Source organism: Protobothrops mucrosquamatus, unplaced genomic scaffold, assembly GCF_001527695.2.
Source record: "Protobothrops mucrosquamatus isolate PMUCROS unplaced genomic scaffold, P.Mucros_1.0 scaffold2183, whole genome shotgun sequence".
Classification (NCBI taxonomy): Eukaryota; Metazoa; Chordata; class Lepidosauria; order Squamata; family Viperidae; genus Protobothrops; species Protobothrops mucrosquamatus.
Window position 1 is genome coordinate 49,068 of NW_015388276.1, and position 20,562 is coordinate 69,629.

The 20,562-nt window shown below is 38.9% G+C and overlaps 1 protein-coding gene across 1 annotated transcript in view; it reads right to left on the bottom strand.

Annotated features, from left to right (window-relative positions):
* Positions 1 to 2,334: 2,334 nt before the first annotated feature.
* The window catches only part of UNC5B (unc-5 netrin receptor B), a 69,169-nt gene continuing 50,941 nt past the window's right edge, over positions 2,335 to 20,562 (bottom strand). The window contains exons 10-18 of the mRNA XM_029285748.1: positions 19,433 to 19,627; positions 17,871 to 18,260; positions 15,858 to 15,945; positions 14,510 to 14,678; positions 13,127 to 13,360; positions 6,967 to 7,116; positions 5,536 to 5,700; positions 3,397 to 3,575; positions 2,335 to 2,517 (exon numbers count right to left, since the gene is read on the bottom strand). Of these exons, the coding sequence (XP_029141581.1) occupies positions 2,352 to 2,517; positions 3,397 to 3,575; positions 5,536 to 5,700; positions 6,967 to 7,116; positions 13,127 to 13,360; positions 14,510 to 14,678; positions 15,858 to 15,945; positions 17,871 to 18,260; positions 19,433 to 19,627 (1,736 nt within the window). The 3' untranslated portion in view covers positions 2,335 to 2,351. The remainder of the gene's footprint in view (positions 2,518 to 3,396; positions 3,576 to 5,535; positions 5,701 to 6,966; positions 7,117 to 13,126; positions 13,361 to 14,509; positions 14,679 to 15,857; positions 15,946 to 17,870; positions 18,261 to 19,432; positions 19,628 to 20,562) is intronic.

Here is a 20,562-nt window from a genome sequence, read left to right on the forward strand (position 1 = left end):
TATACCAGCATCATTCCTTCATACCTCAACATATCTCAATACAGGATAAAGTCATGTAAAAAATAATCCTAAAAGCATCAACTTCACATGATACAAAGGACGTTATCTGGAGTATTTGCAATTCCTTCAGTCAGCAAACACTGTAACAACAGAAGAGGAAAAATATGTCTGTGATAATGATCAGATTCCGCCTGAAATTTCAAATTCACTCAGGACTATCATTTCTCTCAATATCCAAAATACATTCCAAAGAAGTTTCATTTAAATGGCTAACTTTACTCTTTTCCCTTTTTGCACACATTCTATCCAAGTAAGCTGGTTTGTATGTGACCATTACAGCTTTATCAACTTTCTGGAGATTGGAGAGGCTGGAGAGAGATTGGACAACCCACTTGTCTGAAATGGTACAGGGTCTCCTGCTTGAGCAGGGGTTCGACTAGAAGATCTCCAAAGTCCCTTCCAACTCTGTTATTCTGTTATTCTGTGGGAACATATTCTCAAACGGACATTGGGCTACCATGGAATGTGTTAGGACAGGCCTCTTTAATTAGTTCAACGTATCCCCAAATCATTCAGATATAAGACTGCAAAAATATTTTCACATTTAAGGTTTCTATCCTTCTCTGTTGATATAGCTACAGTTAAAAAGAGCTTTAGAACACAGCTGAGAAAACCATATTTGTAGACTATACCTGTTCAGTAGTACCTTGGTACTTGACATTAATTGGTTCCGGGAAGCACAATGTATGCTAAAAACTGAATGCCAAACAAATCAGATGACTTATCACATGACCCTTTGTTTTGGCTGGGAAGAATTTTCTGTCTGTCCTTTTTCCTATATCAGCTGCCTCCAAAGCATGGCCAACTTCCTGTTTGCTCTCTGTCCCCCTCTTCCTTTTGCAGCACCCCAAATACCAAAGAAACTACAAGTACTGGGGCAATATTTTTTGCATCAAAATGCGTCGAATACCAAATTTGACAAGTTTTGAAGCAGTCAAATACCGAGGTACCACTGTATATCAAGGACAATTGAATTTTAACTCTCCATATGGAATGGATACTATAAAGCCCATACAATGTAAAATGTTTTTAGACAAATTTAATGGAGCTACTGTGATACTAGCCAGAGTGTTATTTCTGTTGGACCACCATAAGAACTGAATTCAGAGGAAAATAAATGCCACAAAGCAGGCAGTGAGTCAAGACATAACCAAAATAAGATTATACTTTTTTTGAGGGCTGGGAAGAATACACAACGGGTTGGTCTTTTCAGAAAGCTCTAAAAAAACTTTCAAATCTGTCTACTCAAAAATGTCTCATTATTATAAGCCTTTATATCTAGGAAACTGGCCCTACATTACAGCTATATTTTCAGAACTCAGTTTGTTATGTTATGAATGGATTGTTAGCCTGTTCCCACACCCTGGCAATCTTGTTACTATGGTAAACTATAATAATAATAAAAAAATTAAACACCATGTGAAAAAGGACACAATTTGTCCTTTTAGACCCTCATTTTTTTCTCTAATCCTATCAGCAATCTTACCCCACCAAGCTTCAGAGATGATCACATATATTGACCATTTTTAAATTTACCACCAGAAATCTCTCTCTCTCTCTCTCTCTCTTTCTCTTTGAGTGCCAAGATATTCTTGCCCTCATATAGATGAAAGATTCTTAATATATATTTATATATATATATATATATTTAAAAAAGGATGCATCCAAAGATCTGGATAATACATTTACTTGTGTTTCCTAAGAAACGGATTTCCATTTTTTTCCCTTGTACGTGTGTGGTATTTTTAAGCTGTCTGAAGCTTCTGACAGGAGTTGTCTTTACTAAATTGTACTCAACTCTTCAAAGCATAAATGCCAGAAAAGAAGAAATAAGAGCAAAGCAGGGAATGGGAAAAGAGAAGGTCAAGAAAGAGATCATCAAAGAACCAAACAAATAACAGCCCAGATTCCAGCAGCCCTCATAATAAGCGACACAGAGACAACAGAGATTTGGAGAAGACACTGCTGCCTGAGGCTGTGGTCACCGTTAGCAATGATGCATTGCTTTCAAGCTGTCATCCAAAGGCTGTGTGAGGAATAGGAGGAAGGAGTCTTTAACACTTGGATTGCTTGTAAACTCCGCAATTTCTAAGGCTGATTGTGATTTCAGGAGGGAGGAGTATGAGAAGGAGAAGAAACCTGAGTTGAATCCTTCAGCACCTTGGCTCTGCTTCTTCTCTGCAACCGTTTCCCATTGGTTCCAAAGAGCTTTTTTCTCTCTTTAAGTTTTTTTTTTTCCTGTCCCTCTCTTACTCAATCCTCCACGTGGCTGGAAGTCTCCAACAGCTGCATCAACACTCTCCTTCTGTTGCCATGACAACCAGCATCTCACTCTTGCCCATCTCTTCCAAGGCACTGGCCAGAGTGTTAAGATCTCCATCGTCTTGATGTTGAGCTTCCCATAAGTCCAGGATCACTCCTGTTGGGCTGGCTTTGGTGGCAAAGAAATTTAGGTACCTAAATAAGGCAAAGAGTAGGAGAGCTTACTAAGTATCAGCTTTGATCTTCAGGATCGACATTAGTCATTGAAACATCCTGTTCTGATGCCAATGCTCACATACGTAGACTAGCATCCTAATCAAATCCATACCCCCATGAAATCAGAACACTGAACTCATAATTATTTTCAGGACTAGAGTGGTTTTTTGAAAGAAGGCTACTGAAGAAAAATACGAGACTATAAAATAAAAATATTAAGGACTGAGGAAAATCATGGTGATGAAATGTTTTATATAAGCATCCCCTGTCAATAAATCAATTTCCTGATCTAGAAGATAACAACCCAGTCACACTGTCTTTAGAATTTACAAAAACTATTTCAAGGAACATGTCATGTGTCTGATTAATGAAACACTTAAAAGGTCTTTCAGGCATATTTTTATCCTAAAAGCATTTATTAAGGTTACAGAGATGTCAGTACGGCATGGTGGAAATGCTTAGATCTGATTCTTTTCTGTTGCACATACATTCCAGGCATTTTTCCCTCCCCTATTTTGGGGTCATGGTTCACATCTTCCAATTAACTTGGAAGATGTGATTTACTTCCTGTTTCTTTTTCCCAGGCTTTCCTTATTCCCCTCCCCTTTCACTGTTGCCTGATTTAACTATAAAAATACCAGACAGTTCTGCATATTGTCAAAGCAAGAATATACAGTATTTGCAGCGTTGACATCCGGCCCCCCTTACGAAAAAGGACAGATCCTGTAAAGCAAACCAAATCATATGTTAAGGGTTATCTTTCGGTTTGTTGGGGTGTGAAATAATTCTTGGTATACATCTCCAACCCTGGCTAATTTAATTCCTGTGGGAAAATCAAAGCGTTACAGAAAAACTCACCGATCCATGGAGAGCTTTTGGGCAAGGAGTCGCCAATCATTCCCTCTGGAGTTGGGAGCGTCAAGACTGTTGCAGATTTTCTGCCGAATGGACAGAGGAATCTTGAAGGCATGTGGTCCAAGCTGGGTTGTCAGGGCACTGCCAGGGTAGGACTGCAAGGCATCAGAGGAGCTGGAGTTCTTTGAAATTTTAAATTTTTATTAGTTTACCAAAATATAAAACACAAAGAAAAAAAATGAAAATAATGCAAAAGTAAGGAAGGAAAAAGGGAAGAGGAAAAAGTGTAGGGGGAAACAGGAAAATAAAGAAAAGCATTGACTCCTGACTCTTTTTAGTGCAGTAGAATAAGACAATAATAACATACAGCCACAACTTTTTACTTTGATATAGCTCTATGCACAGAAATGGAAATATACTTTAATTCCTACAATGGATGACTGGTTGCAAAAGCTAACAAAGTTGGCAGAGATGGCTAAATTGACTGCTCTAATAAAAGAAAAGAATATAGATAACTTTGTTTCTGCTTGGAAACCGCTTCTGGACTTTGTGCTTAAGGTGGAAAAAAAAATGAAACTGTGACTTTGGGTTTTGCTGATTAGGTAAGTTTGTTGTTATAGAAATGGCTAGTACGTATTATTATGTAAAAGGAACTTTTAACAAAACAAAATGAGATGCAGGACCAGTGACTTAATTGGATAATGATAGCAATTTTTTTAACTTGATAAGCTCCATCTTATCATTTATGGATCCCAAACTGTCTCATAACCTCACAAGATCAATGATAACCATGGTTTATAACATGTTCTGGAAAAAGCAAACAATATTATCTAGCCACAGTGGGTCTGCCTTCTGGCACTTTCACAGATGGATATTGAAAGGTTCACTATTATACTGTATTTGCTGGGAGACATATATACATACGTGCATACAACAAATGCTTCTGTTTGGTTTTTAGTCACTGAAACAATTGACAAGCTCTAGAGAAGTAACACAAGAAAAGTTTAAAGGCCCATGTCAGCTTCACACATGAAAATGGTTTTAGTCCCATCTTGTTTCATTACGGCCTGTACCCAATAGTATTGGAGCTGGCTTGTACTGGCTTGAATGCTGATGGTTAAATTTTCTGGAATTTTGCAAGCCTATTCAGAGCAGAACTGAGCCAGGATGCCTAGTATGCTGATCAGCTGTTTGGTGGCTAAAAAGAAGCAATGAAGCCAGCAGAATTGGTTGTTAAATATTTGCCAGCACAACACACCCTTTAACTACACTAGTTGCGTCTTTGCTTCTGCCACAGAACAAAACTTCAAAATACTACTAGGCAAACAAAGTTAGAAGCATTTGAGGAAAAAAAGCAGTCACTAAATTGCACTAAGAAAACTACTAAATGCTAAAAACCAAAGTAATAGGAACGTGAAGGGTATCATGTTTTAAAAATAAATGGTGATCTTCATAGCACCATCAAATTATCCTGCCTCAGTGAGTGCAGAAGGAAACAGCCATCTAATAATGCCATGCATGGCTGAACTATAATGGGTCTTCAGGATCAGGACAGGAATCTCAAATTAGTCTCCAGGGGAAGGGAGGTTGATTGGTTTTGAATGTTTTCAATGATGCACTTCCTACCACAACTACAGTAGGAAATACACATCTGTATGTAACTGGCTAAACACCTATAATCTTTGGACATTTGGAGCAGCAGAAGTGGAAGTGAGTCATGGCTGAAATTAAACATTAGAAGAGGGTTTCTCAATACTGGTAAATTTAAGATATGTGGACTCCCAGAATTCCCCAACCAGAATGCTGACTAAGGAATTCTGGGAATTGAAGTCCATTCGTCTTAAAGTTGTTAAGGCTGAGAACCGCTGCATTAGAGGAACCTTACAGGAACATTAGCCCATGTTTTACCAATTGTATCTGGCCAATATGATGTTTCAGAAAAACTACTAGGCAGGGGTCTTCAAACTTGGCCCTTTGGCTGAGGAATTCTGGGAGTTGAAGTCCACAAGTCATAAAAGGGCCAAGTTTGAAGACTCCTGTACTAGGCCCATTATTAAATATCTTGTTCCTTTTGTCTCATTCATTCATTCATTTCATTCATTCATTCAATTTGCTTTTTCTTATCCAGTTCCCCTTGCTTACCTCTCCAAGTGTAATATGTAACTGAAATATCTGCCCTTCTCCTTCAACTTGCCGAACACAGATTTTGCAAGTAAGTTCCATAGTAGCTGGGCTATATCGCTCAAGACTGAAGGTGCAGTGCAGAGCTCGCTGACTACCACTCCAAATGTGATAGAATGGGATTTCCTGAAGGAAATAGGAAAATAACAGAAAAGATGAACAAATGTGTGCCACAAGATGTCACTACACTGAAAATTTAGATAGGTCCTTTAAAAAAAAAAGCAAAACAAAAACAACCCTGTGTACTTTCTCTTCATATCAAATTCCAAGAACAAGGTTTAGATAAGGGGTCTTCAAACTTGGCCAATTTAAGACTTGTGGACTTCAATTCCCAGAATTCCTCAGCCAGCTTGCCAGGCTGAGGAATTTTGGGAGTTGAAGTTCACAAGTCTTAAACTGGTCAAGTTTGAAGACCCCTGGTTTAGAGTCTTTATATGGTAGTTTGATTGAGGGGCTCTGTCTTGTTTACTAGATGCTAAGTAATTGCTTGCTTGTGGGCTCTCCAGTGATAACTGACAGTGGTCACTGTGGAAAACACTGTGTTGAATTAGGTAAGTGTTAGATATAAATCAATTGGGCTGCTCTGAGCTACAGAAGAGAAATTTCCAGATTGGGTTTCAGCTGGAATTCACAACCCAGGTTTATAAGATGAAGACGTTGGCATGGTACATTTTTATTGTGTTTATATGGCATTGGGGGGGACCCCACTTAATTTCATCCTTGTCTTCCTTTCAAGTAATTATGGAACATGAACCTTAGTTGTATAGGAGAATGGAGAAGCAAAGGGACAAGATGAAAATATGAAACATGGAAGAAGGAAAGGATGTGGCAGGGATGTCAAATGAAATCTTCCGAGATAGTCAATAAATATATATTTCTAATCTTGCCAATGTGCAAGGTAAAAACTTGTCGGGATCTTTGGCAATGCCTAAAATTGAAAGTGATTAACGGAATAATAGAGTTGGAAGGGACCTTAAAGGTTTTCTAGTCCAACCCCCTGCTTTAGCAAGAAACCCTATACAATTTCAGACAAATGGCTCTCCAATCTCTTCTTAAAAACCTCCAATGTTGGAGCACCCACAACCTCTGAAGACAAGTTGCTCCACTGGCTAATTGTTCTAACTGTCAGGAAATTACTCTTTAGTTCTGCTATCATGTCACCCCTATTTCTTTTCTTTTCTTTTCTTTCTTTTCTTTACATAATGGCTTTCTGTCAGGGAACCATCTATTAAAAGACTCATATGTATCACCTTGGAAAACTAAATGTGTTAATGAATGTATTTTTGGAGCAGTGGGAAAATTTTGCAAACCCATCAGGATGGAGGATTTCAAAGGAGGCCCTATATAGACTCACTCTTAGTCTGTAGTTAAGCTGGTAGATAAAGCACTCACCTGATATTTGGCTAGGAGTTTGCTCCTCCAAAGTGAATGAGGGATGTCATGAACTGAGAGGCGCAAATTGTGATAACTGTCCTTAAACAGTAGAGGCTTAGGCTCTTCTAACAGATAGCCACCAAGAGTCCTTTCTATTTCAAGCACTTCCTGTGGGACAAGCAAAACAAAAGCACAAAAAAGTAAAAAAAAGAAAAAGAAAGCAATTTAATTGGGAAGGCGACACAAGATAGGTGAGATAGAGAAGGAACATGACAGCTGGTGTATATCTATACCCTATCATAGATTGCCTCACTGGCATCTTCCAGAGATGCAGTTCCCAGGACTTCTGGGTAACAAGGCCAATCTAACCTTCAAAGTTTGGGAATCCCAGTCCCAACCCAGACAGAGGCCAGGTTGAAGAGAGCTGATGTACATGACTATCTGTATTTCTAGGTCCCAGTTTGAGTTTCCATGCCTTTGAATTATTTGGTGCATGCTAATTTCTAGCCATTTACCAAAAGCATCCGAGTATCTCTTTGAATCAATGTTTGAGCAAATTAACAGCAAAGTTTCTCTCTAAGATCACTTGACTTTGCCTATCATGGGCACCAGATAGCACCTCGTACTTGACAATCTTCTCTAGTGCTCCGAAGCAGGGCTCTCCAAACTTGTGGACTGAGGAGGTCTACGACAACTCGCCAGGGCCATCTTGCTGCAGCTAACTTGCTGTGGCTTACTCAATGTGGACAACTCGCCGCGGGACAAGAGTTACGCTCATATCGAAGAAATACTCAAATGGAATCATTAAAGAAAGGGTGCCAAAGGGGGGGGAACAAATAAAATGTGAATGACAAAAATTAAAATTATTTTTAAAGTTAATTTAAATAATTAAATTGAATTGTTGAATTATCCCGCAGAGAGTTGTCCCATGGCGAGTTGGCCATGGTGAATTGTGTTCTGGCAAGTTGGTTGTGGTGAATTGGCCAGGGTGAGTTGACTGAAGTAAGGTATCCCATTCCGGGACTGAGGAATTCTGGGAGTTGAAGTCCATAAGTCTTAAAGTTGTCAAGTTTGGAGAGCCCTGCTCTAAAGCCTGTCAATAGTCCAGGTGCCAAATTTAACTTAAGCCCATACTAGTACATTATGTTCTCACATGCCCTAATTCAAATCAACCAATCACTTGAAAAAATCAATAATCTCATTATGATTTATTTCACTTCAGTTATATAGTCTTCTTCATAATGCAGGTTTCTCTCTCATCTAAAAATAATGAAAATAACAATAACGAAAACACCCATATTATATTTGCAACCTTCACAATGTTATCCTGATCAAAGCTTTTAGCACAGAAACTATTTATTATTGTGGTTTTTAGTATCGCCTGTTCACCGCCCTGAGTCCCGTAAGGGAGATAGGGCGGTATATAAATTTAATAAATAAATAAATAAATAAATAAATATTTGAGGAGTGATTAAGTAGAGTTCACTGCCTGAAGGCATTCATCTCCACTCCTTGTATATATCATAACAATCTTGCAGCGTTAAGCATTCTACTTCAATTTCTTGAGCCATGTCCTTTATAAAAATGTAAAAAGATAATTTCCAAAGCCCTTTTTTAAAAGCTATTTTAACTTGTGGGTTTGGGATGGGAGTGGGGAGGTTGTATGCCAGTTGTGACATCAAGGTTAAAACGCACAACACAATAAGGCCTGAAATACCAGCTTGATGTTGATTGCTGGAACTAATCACTCTGGTTGGTAAAAAGGCAGATGGAGATTTATACTTCATTAAGAATGATGGGTCACTTTCATTAGGCATGCAAAGCGATGCTAACATTATTGATAGGCTTTGGAAATAGCTTGACAATAGTTAGTTTCAGAGGAATAGCAACTAAGCAGTTTCTTTCTTCATAACTGGCCTTTATACTTTGATCACAAAGAAGACTTGGCTATAAAAAAAACCCATAAGAAAGCCTATTCTGGGCCTGTTTAACTTGTGACTTGTTATGAAGGGCAGATTGGATCATATACAGATACAAATCAGAGTATGTGTTCCATGATTCCATACTCTCCAGATCACCTCTTGACATTGGAAACTAGAAGGGGATGTTAAAATGATAAATGATGCCATTACATTAATTAGATGAAGAACTTATGAAGAAAAGTCCCATATTTAGACCAGACCTGACCAAATCAAGACAGACTGGCAGTGGCCCTCAAACAGGTCAGGCTAGTGACTTGCTCCCGGTCTTACAATTTGACATTTTTTATCCAAAGACCGATGTGAAATCTTTTTGTAGACCAAGAATGTGTTCAACGCACCATTAGGTGGTTATCTACCAACTTACACAGGGATTATGAATCAATTTTTGTATTTTTCTTCACCCCTGAAAAGTAAGGAACTAAAGTGCACCTGAAAGATCACAATAAGTAGCTAATTCAGCCTTCCTGGATAGATACAATCAGATATATGGTTTACTACATCCAAAAATTGCCATCCATCAGCTAATTTGGTCACGATGGCTTGGAATTCTGGGAATCAAGACCCAACACAACTGGAAGCGGTGTGGTTGGAAAAGAAGGACTTGTAAAAATCTTGTGCACAGTCCCAGTTAACATACATTTTAAAATGTCTAAAGAGTTTGATTATAAGACTATTATCTGGTCTGTTTCTCAGAAGCTTCAGATAAATAACATAAGATGGCTCAACTGCATGATAGAAGACGATATACAGGTAGTCCTTGACTAACAACCACAATTTGGCTCAACATTTTTGTTGATAAGCAAGACATTAGTTAAGTGAATTTTGCCCCATTTTATGACCTTGCTTGCCACAGTTGTTAAGTGAATCATTGCAGTTGTTAAGTTAGTAACATGGTTGTTAAGTGAATCTGACTTTCCCATGAAGTTTGCAAAAGACGACCACAAAAGATGGGACACAGCAACTGTCATAAATATGAACCAGTTGCCAAGCATATGAATTTTACTCATGTGACCATGGGGATGCCGCAACAGTTGTAAGTGTGAAAAATGGTCATGTCACTTTTGCAGTGCCACTGTAACTTGGAATGGTCACTAAATGAAATGTTGTAAGTTGAGAACTACCTGTATGCAATGTAGATTATGACAGGTTTTTATCTTAAGACAAAGGCAATGGAATAATGTGATTTTCAGCTCTCTTCTACGACTCTGAAAACTCATCCCCTTTCTCAAATTTTCTTTGGTTGAAGAGGCTAATGATTGGGGTGGACGAGTCCCAGACTTATCTTTATTTTTGCTAAAGACTCCTAGGCAGAATTTTAGGGGATAAGATAAATCCATAGGTGAATCTTCTAGGTTTTTGGAATCACTTGGGTCACAAATTATAATTTGTACATGGTGATCCTCCTAGTGTTATGGGCAACAGGGACAAGTGGTCAAGGAAAGTTATAGTGCTTATGACTGCAGCAATGAAAGAGCATAGTAGTTACTCTTCCTTTCTGTAGCCTTTTCCCCATCTCCCGTAGGTTGTCAGCTGTTTGACACAATAAAATTCCGAGATATTCATATCCAAGTTAAGGAATCACAATACATGACTAGCTAGAGCACCATTCACTCTATGTTGGGATGCTGTTGTTTTCCTTTCTTTCATCTTAGTAGGTGTATTGAAATTAAAGGTCTACCTTTAGGAAAAATGATTTTGCCATGCAAAAATCTATTAAAAACTAATAATCATTTTTTTATTATATCTTCAAAATAGGACACAAAATAGTTCCTGCAATACTTTCTTTCTCCTCCTGGGAGCTTCATGGAAAATGTCAGGGCTGCTCCCTAAGGAATGGGTTAAAGGAACTTATTACTGAAACTAAAATCTGTGTCACTTTTCAGCTCATTGCATCAGGCTGTTTTGCTCCCCTGAGCAACACTTTTCCAAGTCACATTGCACGCTTGGATTACCAGCAAGGCCCTCTTTGGGGCAGAGAGGTCCAAAATAAGTGCAAATGAGAGAGCTGGACAGGAAGTACTGAACAATCAATTTTCTTGAATAAGTTATTATATCCTTTTTAAAAATATGGGAAACCTAACAGTATAGAGGTAGGAAACAGAAGTGTTTCTATAAGGTGCAGGTATGTAAAGATGAGGATTCAAAAATGGCTCATCTTTTGATAATAACCATGTCAATTGTTTGCATATGTAACATTATGGAAACTCAATGCATTTCTATCGAACACACAAGAATTACCAAGCATATCGCAATCATCTGTAGAGAAAACCAGCAACTTATAAGCACGATGGACTAATCTTTAGTTTATGGGACACATTGTCCCCTTCTCCAGTCCTAATTAAAATACATAAAGAAATTTAGCACATTTATTAGGAACTTAGATTCCTATGCATTTCAGGAGGCAAGGGTGGTTCAGACAAAAATCTATCTGGATCAGTTGATGTAATTTAAATCAATTCTTGTGCACCCCTTCCCACATCCACTATTACAGCTGTATGACCTAATCCTTGATCATTGGCTACACAGATTGGGATGAGTCCAGTGAAACAAAGAAAGGCAACAGACTGAGGAAGCTGGTCTAATAACTGAATTTCCTCTTTTGAAGACTTTTGGTCTGGATTGGTATGAAAGCTGTAATAACGATATCCACCTCTATTTCTCTCACTGAAGGACAAACAGATATATCAATTATTATTATTAGCGTATGGCATTGTTACAGTAGCCAGGAGACCACAATGCTATTGCAGAGTAGTAGTTTGGCTTGCCAAGGTACCAACCCAGTTATAGGAAATGCACTCTTCCCAAGGTGTGCCACAGGAGGGCAAGCTGGCTTTACATCAGAGAGAAAGACGAGTGGCTCTTCCTTCAGCTTCACCCAAGGGTCCTAGCATTCCTGGAGCTGCCTTGCAAGCAGGTGCCACAACTGGGAATGTTCAGAGCCATCAGGAATCTGACTGCCTGCACTCAGCACAGCTTGTCTCCCCACCAAAGTGGTACCTGCGGTATTTTACCTACTCACAAAGAACATGCTTTCAAACTGCAAGGTGTCAACGCTGCTAACATCGGATGTTCTTGCTTTGACAACAGATGAAAATGCAGCCATTTTCTCTATGCTTTTAGAATTAGTTGGTGCTGGGAGGGGGGATTGGGATGAGAGTTCAGTTAGTCATAATAATAATAACTCTGCCATGGAATCCAAAGACAAACTGGGTCCAGAGCTGATAACGTTTTGGCGGGCTGGAGAGTTGGGGAGAAAGCCCACGCTTTAACCTAATTGGGGAATGTGCTTTATGACTGTGGGAAATGCACTTTGTTACTTTGTATCCAGGGGAGGGGAATTTAGTTTTTGGGTTCAACTATGTAGTGCCGATACTTTGTTTCCCGAATAAAAGATTTTTTAAGGAAAACAATGCCTCAAAGTACTTTTGAAGGGTTTCATCTGTCAGAACCATGACACAAGGTGGGCATAAGCTAAGGCAAGTGATGGGAGCTCACCCCACCACCCACTTGCTAGGGCTCAAACCACCATTGTCATTAAGTCATTGAGCCACTGCCTCTCATAGATATACCAATGGAAAATAGTTTACTTGGTAAAACTTTGTGTTGATCTTCTAGGCATCTACATCCCAACTCCTGAAACATGGTTGCCTGGCTGCTGGTGAACTGAATAGTGCATGATAAGCCAAGGCAAAGATTATTAAAGCACAATTCCAATGACATCATTGCTGGCATGATCCACAAAACCATATGAGATACATTTGTGGGTTTTTCCCCCTTTTAATTACCCATATGTCAAGTCTCCGTTAAAGCCGTATGGAGCAAACATCACTTTGCACAGTCTAAGATAAGCAACTCATCATTCAGTGTCATGAAGGAAAAATGCCCTCTATGGTCTGAGGATTTTCTTAATAGGATCACAAATATGTTCTGCAATGGCTTTCTACAGCTCACTGTCGTCTAGGGGAGTTGTCATAAAATTCATATCGCACCCAGTCAGCTTAAGCAGTGGACTAAGAAGACCGGAATTACAATCCAATACATTGGGAGAACCCCCAGATGGAGGAGGCCATGCTGAATTCTACATTAATCTACATTCATTTGTGTAAGTGTATATGTGTCAGGAAAGTACGAACTATTTATTGATAGCACAGAGGACAGGGAAGGGGAAAGAAGAAAGAACCTCAGCTATGCATTACCTTTAAAGCATCAGGTGTGTCCTCCAAGCAATATACTTTGAGATTGTATTCCAATGAGGTACAGAGGGTGGGAGCAAAAATAGCCAGCTGCAGTCTCTTGATGGCTGACCTAGAATAGGATTCTCCCACAAGGACGTATGTTCCAAGCTGTTCTAGCAGGATATGGCAGCACTTGGGTTCCAGCTGGCAGTAACAAGGTGTGTTTAAAGTCTCTTCATCTAGTGTCACAACTTCCTGGAGGAGGAAAAGGGGGTAAGAAGGGATTAAAAACATTATGTTCCACCTGGGTGCCCATTTTAAGGAGTGCCTACCTAAAATCCCTCCCTCTGATTATGAGAGCTGTACATATTGTGTTCTTTAAAAATAGAAATGACTGGATGTGATAAGAAAAGCTAAGCTGAAAACTTAATTTTGGAGTTAAGAAACTTTGTTGATTGGCATCTCCTTTACTTTGGAGATTGCAGTTGACTAAAGTTACTTTGCAAAATGTGGTCTGCAATGTTTTGAAGGGATATGTAGGAGTTTCCATCATTCTTACATAAATTTTGCCCTGCTGTGCCAGGAAGCATTAATATTACTAAATACATTGGTTTTAATACTATTACACAAAATTACACTTTCTAGCCGCACTGAATACTGTTGTACAGAATAGAAATGCTGGTCTTTTCTGAGTTTGATTCCCCAGATGTGGTAGGACTACAATCACCTTAATCGCTGACCATGCTGGCTGAGGCAGTAGAGGACTGTTTTTTTTTCATAACTACAGGAGATGTAGAATTAGGAATAAAATTGCTAAATACTAAGGAGAGATTTTTTTTTAAAAAAAGTAAAGATTAAAAATAGAAGTTTGAATATTGAAAAACAACTAAAAAATAATGCTTTACAATGTGAAAATAAATCTTCACTATCAAATAGTATAGACTTTCCTGCATGAGCAGCGGGTTGGACCATAAGATCTGCAAGGTCCCTTCCAGCTCTGTTATTCTGTCAAATAACTGAACTGCTCCACAGATGGATAAGCAACATACACTCTCTCTTTTTACGACTCTATAATCCCTTAATTATTCAGGGTAGAGTTGGGGCAACTGGATGGAACTGAGCATTTACTGGCTGGATGCCCTTCCTGATACCATGCGGAGTTCAAAGCAGATATTTTTTCTAAGAGAGAAATATCTGCCGCTACCTAGGATTGAACTCTCAACCTCCCAAGTGGGAGGTGAGTGTCTTCACCACTAGGCCACCAGGTTGCTTGGATAAGCAACATACATTGAACTTCCACAACTGGGACTACAACTTCTTCTATAAGACTTCATTCCAATATCACCACCACCACCACTACCACCATCTTCATTATCATCTACTTCTCTGGTTAATTCAGCTTACCTCCCAGTGTCCTTGGTGGGATTGGGTTTTCAACTGCAACATCCAGTCTGGGGAAATGACCTCTGCACAATGTGGAACAGTCAAGATGACTGGGCGGCATAAGAGCAGCCCTGTAGGACCACAGGTCACTCTGGGACTCAGTACTGTCTGTGTGCCTTCCGAGGGAAAGCTAGAAAGGACAAACACAAGACACTTTTGTCGGCTCTATGGAACTCTTGCCGAGTAATTGTCTTAGAAATGGAAAAGAATATCTGAGAAAATTGAACTCCATACTCTTTAGCACAGGGGTCTTCAAACTTGGCCCTTTTATGACTTGTGGACTTCAACTCCCAGAATTCCTCAGCATGCCTGGCTGAGGAATTCTGGGAGTTGAAGTCTACAAGTCATAAAAGGGCCAAGTTTGAAGACCCCTGCTTTAGCAGGAACAAGACAGAGTGGAGTACTGAAGTTAATGCATACCTTGTTGCTGAAATTCACAACTATTAACAAATGTAACATTCTGTTATTTTTAAAATGTGAAATATTCTTTTTCTTGAACTATCATACTGTTTCAGTTAATAAATATTTGTTATTTTTCCTTGTCCTGATTTATTTTTCTTTTCTTTACCCCAATCACTTTTCTGACCTGACCCTATCTCATGTGCTGAATACATGTGACCACGTAGTGCTTAACCCACCCCAGGCCACAGGGTTGTTGTTTTTATTGCTGGAAAAATAGGAGGAAGGTATGTTGGATATGTCCGCTGCTTTGAGTTATTTGTAAATATAATAAAGCTGGGATACAAATAAATAAATAAATAAATGTCAACCTAAACTCAACTCAACAAGTCAGAATCCTATGATTTCAGTAAAGTGCTGGCAGCTTTTTTCCATTTAGATGTATTTCAACTCCAGGCCATGCTATGGGAGTTGGTTCATTACATTTGGACGACACGTAGTTTGGGGAAGGGTGTTTTAAGCAATCTAACTTTAGTTACAGTTCTTGGCTGGAAATTATAAGAAGCAGTATGACTGTTGCATAAAGGAGCAGAATATGTCTAATATCCAAAAGATAGTGCAACCAGGTAATAAAGAGATTAAGTTATCTGCACTTTAATTTCTTCTGTTAGGAGTTGGAACTGAGTAAGATAATTTTGAATACTGAGACTTATGTGCAAGAAAATCACCTTGAATCGAGTTTGGCATGCTAATATTTGACCAGGTAAAGCACCTATGAAGGTGGGGAAGACTGTTCTAAAATAATATAATAAAAAGAAACCTTAACTGGATGTCCTTTATTTGGATATCACTTTTAGGCTAGGGAGGTCAGAGTAAAAACAAGACAAGATACACGATCTATTCTACTTACAGAATATTTTCTGCTTTGTTGATCATCAGATACATTTCATAGAACTTCCCCTGAGGAATTGCTCCATGTGGCACTAACAGACTAACACCTACAAAAAGAAAAAAAAGGAATAGATGAAATAACAAAGAACATTTCCTAAAGCATCACTCTGTGTCTATCTCTCTGCAGCTATGTGATATAATTCTTAATTCCATAGAATACTTGATATAGCCTCTCCTACCTCCTTTTTTAAAAATAATTAATATTTGATGGCTCTGTTTGCCCTCCTGAATTGGGCTTCAGAAAACAAGTCAGGGTAAGTTGCAAGTGATCTATCCTACAATCACTGCAGCCCCCAGTAAACCTCTAAGCAAGTCCATAACCTGGTTTTTTAGCCCTCACCTTTATATAGGGAACTATGTCTAATTATTCTAAACAAATGTATATGGCTTAACGTTGTTTTTAGTAACTACATCTTTGATGGTGACTGTGAACACTATCCTAACTATCTTTAAGAATGATACCTCTGGTATAAATACTGTTTTCATAGCATTTCAACCATGTACATGGTCATTTATTTTTCCAATCTATTTCAAAGAAAGTCCATAGAATGGAGAACCCTAATTAGTACTCCAGTAGTCCTTGACTTACAACCACAATTAAGCCCAAGATTTCTGTTGCTAAGCAAGACAGTAGTTAAATGAGTTTTGCCTCATTTTACAACCTTTTTTTGCCACACTTGTTAAGTGAATCACTGCAGTTGTTAAGTTAGTAACACATTTCTTAAATGAATCTAGCTTCCCTATTGACTTTGCTTGTCAAGAAGGTCGCAAAAGGTGATTATATGACCCTGCACATAAATATGAACCAGTTGACAAGAACAGTACCTGAATTTTGATCACATGACCATGGTGACGCTACAATGATTGTTAATTGTGAAAAATGGTTATATCACTTTTTTCAATGTTGTTCTAACTTTGAACGGTCATTAAACGAATGGTTATAAGTCAAGGACTGTCTGAACAGTAAAGATTCAATTGGGCTCAGAGTCCTCAGTGGAGTGTATGTATATGTTTAGAGCTGTCCATGGTTCTGAAATTCAAGGAGACCACCAGGAATCACCTTGGAATCCCGAATCTCTGGAATCTCATTGACAGGGTACCAGAGGAACTGTAGAATGAGCTTTAAACGACCTGTTAAGGATGAACATGAAAACAGTCCTCTAAAGATGAAGATACAGAAGAAGTAAAAGTAGATGTCAGAATAAACTGTGGAAATTGCATAAAAGAGAAGAGAAGCCAAAGCCTTATGCATGCTGACTCCTAAGAATATTGTGGACAGCCAAGAAAACAAATGGATCAACAAATCAAATCAAACCAGAGTTCTCATTAGAGACACAAATGACCAGGCTCAAATTATCTTACTTCAGATACATTATAAAAAAACCTAATTCTCTAGAGAAAGCTCTAACACTGAGAAAGATGGAAGGAAAGAGCAGCAAAGTGGCTGGACTCAGTTACACTGGCAATGTACACCTTTGGAAGACATGTTGAGGATATGCACTGACTTAATGTAATGGGGACGCAATGGCCTAGTGATTAAGACATTGGGCTATTGACCAGAAGGTTGGCAGTTCAAGACCCAAGCAGTGGTGTGGTGAGCTCCTGTTCTTGCCCCAGCTCCAGCCAGCCTAGCAGTTTGAAAGCATGCAAAATCTAAGTAGATAAATAGGTACCACTCTGATGGGAAGGTAACAGCGTTCCGTGTGCCTCGGCATATAGTCATGCTGGCCACATGACCACAGAAGCATTTTTGGACAACACTGGCTCCCTCAGCTAGGAAACAAAGATGAGCACTGCCCCCTAGAGTCAGACATGTCTGGGCAAAGGAAACCCTTTTTTAAAAACCGACTTAATGTCACATAATCAATCAGTTAATGGCTCCAAAATAGTCTATTCTGCTATTCTCTTGGACTGTGCTTCATCACTGGACTGAGTCTTCATCTTATGAAAAGCTATGTATTCCCTGACATACCTGCACCAGGGATGATGAGCCTTCCTCCCAGGCAGCCAAATGTCCCTGTGGCACTATTCCCAGGATCTCGAGGCAGAGTCAGAAGTTGTTGGGAGCCCATACTTTTGTTTCTTAGATTCATGAAATGATTGTCCCTGTAGCTGTCTCCTGGGAAGGGGCCCGGGGGCATGGCTCCTAACAGGTCTGCCCCTTCGTGCATCCCAGAGGACGAGGGTACCGTGGAGGAATTATACACTTTGATCTTGAGATTAGGGAGCGGATCAAGCAACGGAGAGTTGGTCATCGGGATCTTGTCAGAAGAATCTTGCAAGGCATACATAGGACCGCGATACACACCGGCATTGGCAGTTAGATCAGGTTGCACTGAAGGATGGAGCAATTGGGGGGTATCTGAAAATGAAGGCAGAAAAAGCTCTGTAAGCATTTCCAATAACGGCAAATGTAATATAATACGAGCACACATTAAATTAACCACAACTATTTCCATCTTGTAATGAGTTGAGGAAAAAAACCCTGCCTAAATAGTAAATCAAAACTGAACTTTGATTACCACTGCTGTGGTCAATAACAAATTTGTTGCCCTAAAATAGGAAAGAATAGAAACGGTGAAATTTTAACTTGTAGCTTTTGTGCTGATTAGTTAAACAAGCTACTAAATATTCAATGGTATATCTGTTAACTTTATGTATTTCATAGAATTTATGCCAATGGCATACTCAAGCATAGATTTGATAAAATATTAAAATATCTAATCTGTATAATATTTAAGATGCAAAAAACATGGTAGCATTCTTTGGAATCTTTAAATGTTAACATATTGATCATGGCAGAAATTTTTGTGGACTTGATTTCATTTCATCAGATGAAATCTGAATTTCCACTCCGATGCAATCACTGGTTTGCAGATATTTATGCTGGCCCTTTTCTAATCTGGTGCCTTCCAGATTTATATTAGATTACATTTTCCTTCTTAATGTTAGCTATGATGATAGGGTCTTCAGTCCAATATACTTGGACATCAGGTTGAAAAGGGCTATTTTATTTCATATTTACAGCGTCATGAGTTTTTTTTCTGTAGCAATACCACAAATTTCTCCTATGAAAACCGATACACAGAAGAAAAAGAAGCATTTTATCTATTAAAACCTATCTAAGGAAGTTGGCATTGTAGCAATAAATGTCTTCATAAGATGAACAGTTCTGCCAATGAAATTATCATTAGTACAAATGGATGGAGAAAGTTATCTCATAATCAAATGAAACCAAGGATATTTTTACTTAACAGGATCCTCCTCCCCCCCCTACCATAGCTATTTGCTTTACCCTATTTTATTTAATCCCTTTTGTTAATATACTTATTGTTTTAAATGGAAAACCCAACTCTATTGTGTAAAGAAAACAAGCCCATTTAGCCCAGGTTGAAAAAAGAAGAGCAGGCATCAGTCTAAATCTCTGATTCGTCCTCTGGTCTGTCTATCTGTCTGAGAAGATTCACAAATACACAGAAGGTACAAACGCCATGATGCTAAACTAAGTTCATAGTTGATCAAGATGGATCTTACCATTTCTGGAAGTTTTGAAATTAACTGGGTGGAAGCCTCCCGTTAATGCAGCAGAGGAGTCAGTTATGTCCGTGTCGAAATCCCGACAGTTTCGCCTATACACAACCAGCCCAACAGCCATCAAGATAACAATGAAGACAAAAATGGCCACCACTATGCCAGCATACAAAGCCACATCACCAGATGCCTCCAGTACTGGGGGGAGAGAGAGAGAGATTAGACAGAGTTGTCACTTTCTCTTTGCTCAGTTCCTAATTTATAAACTTTCTATACAAACATAAAGGTCAAAGTCTCAAAGGTGCTTTTTCCAAAAGGCCATGAAAGTCCAGTTGCCTTTTGCCAATCAGAATCAGGAAAATAAAGACTACAGTACTTAAATGCCAGTGGAATATCCAGGGTACATTTTTTTTCCCCTAGCTGTGATTAGGTTTTGGCTATTTTCAAAATGTTACAAAGAGGCCTCATCTCACCTTTATTTAAACTGATGATTTATTCCAGGCACAACAAAGAGACTAACATTCACATGACCTACCCTGATTCCCCCACCTCCCACACCCCCGTTCCCTTTCTTTTAAATTCTTGGCTGCTTTTCTGGATTTGTTTCGCCACAAGTGTCCTGGAGTCTCCTTCTCTGTGAGGCAGAATATATGGAGCAGAACTAAGGAGATTTTTATGCTGCAATTATATCTGGGCTGTATTTATCATGGTGTGTGGTCCTCTGGGAGATTCTTCATAAAGGGACAGCAGGAATATTGAAGTGAAATGAAGGAGAAGTAACTGGTAATTTAAAATACACATTTTCTATAGAGGGGATTTTATAAAGAGGAGTAAAGATATACAGAGGAACACTCCTGTCTGGTTTCCATCATTAGCTGTTACTAAAGTAATTCCTCGCTCCACCAGTCTCAGTGCAATGTGAAATATAGATCAGGTAGCATAGAGGTTAGAGTATATATTTATGACTAACGCTGGTAAGGACATGTAATCTTCCTGCAGTGCGTCCATATAATATTTACTCTAGTGTTATTATGATATACATGCCCAACCAAATGACAGCATGTAGTCAACCTTGGTTGATTTTGCAAAGCTAACCAGGGACAAACCCATTTAATGTCTATATAAACGTCCAG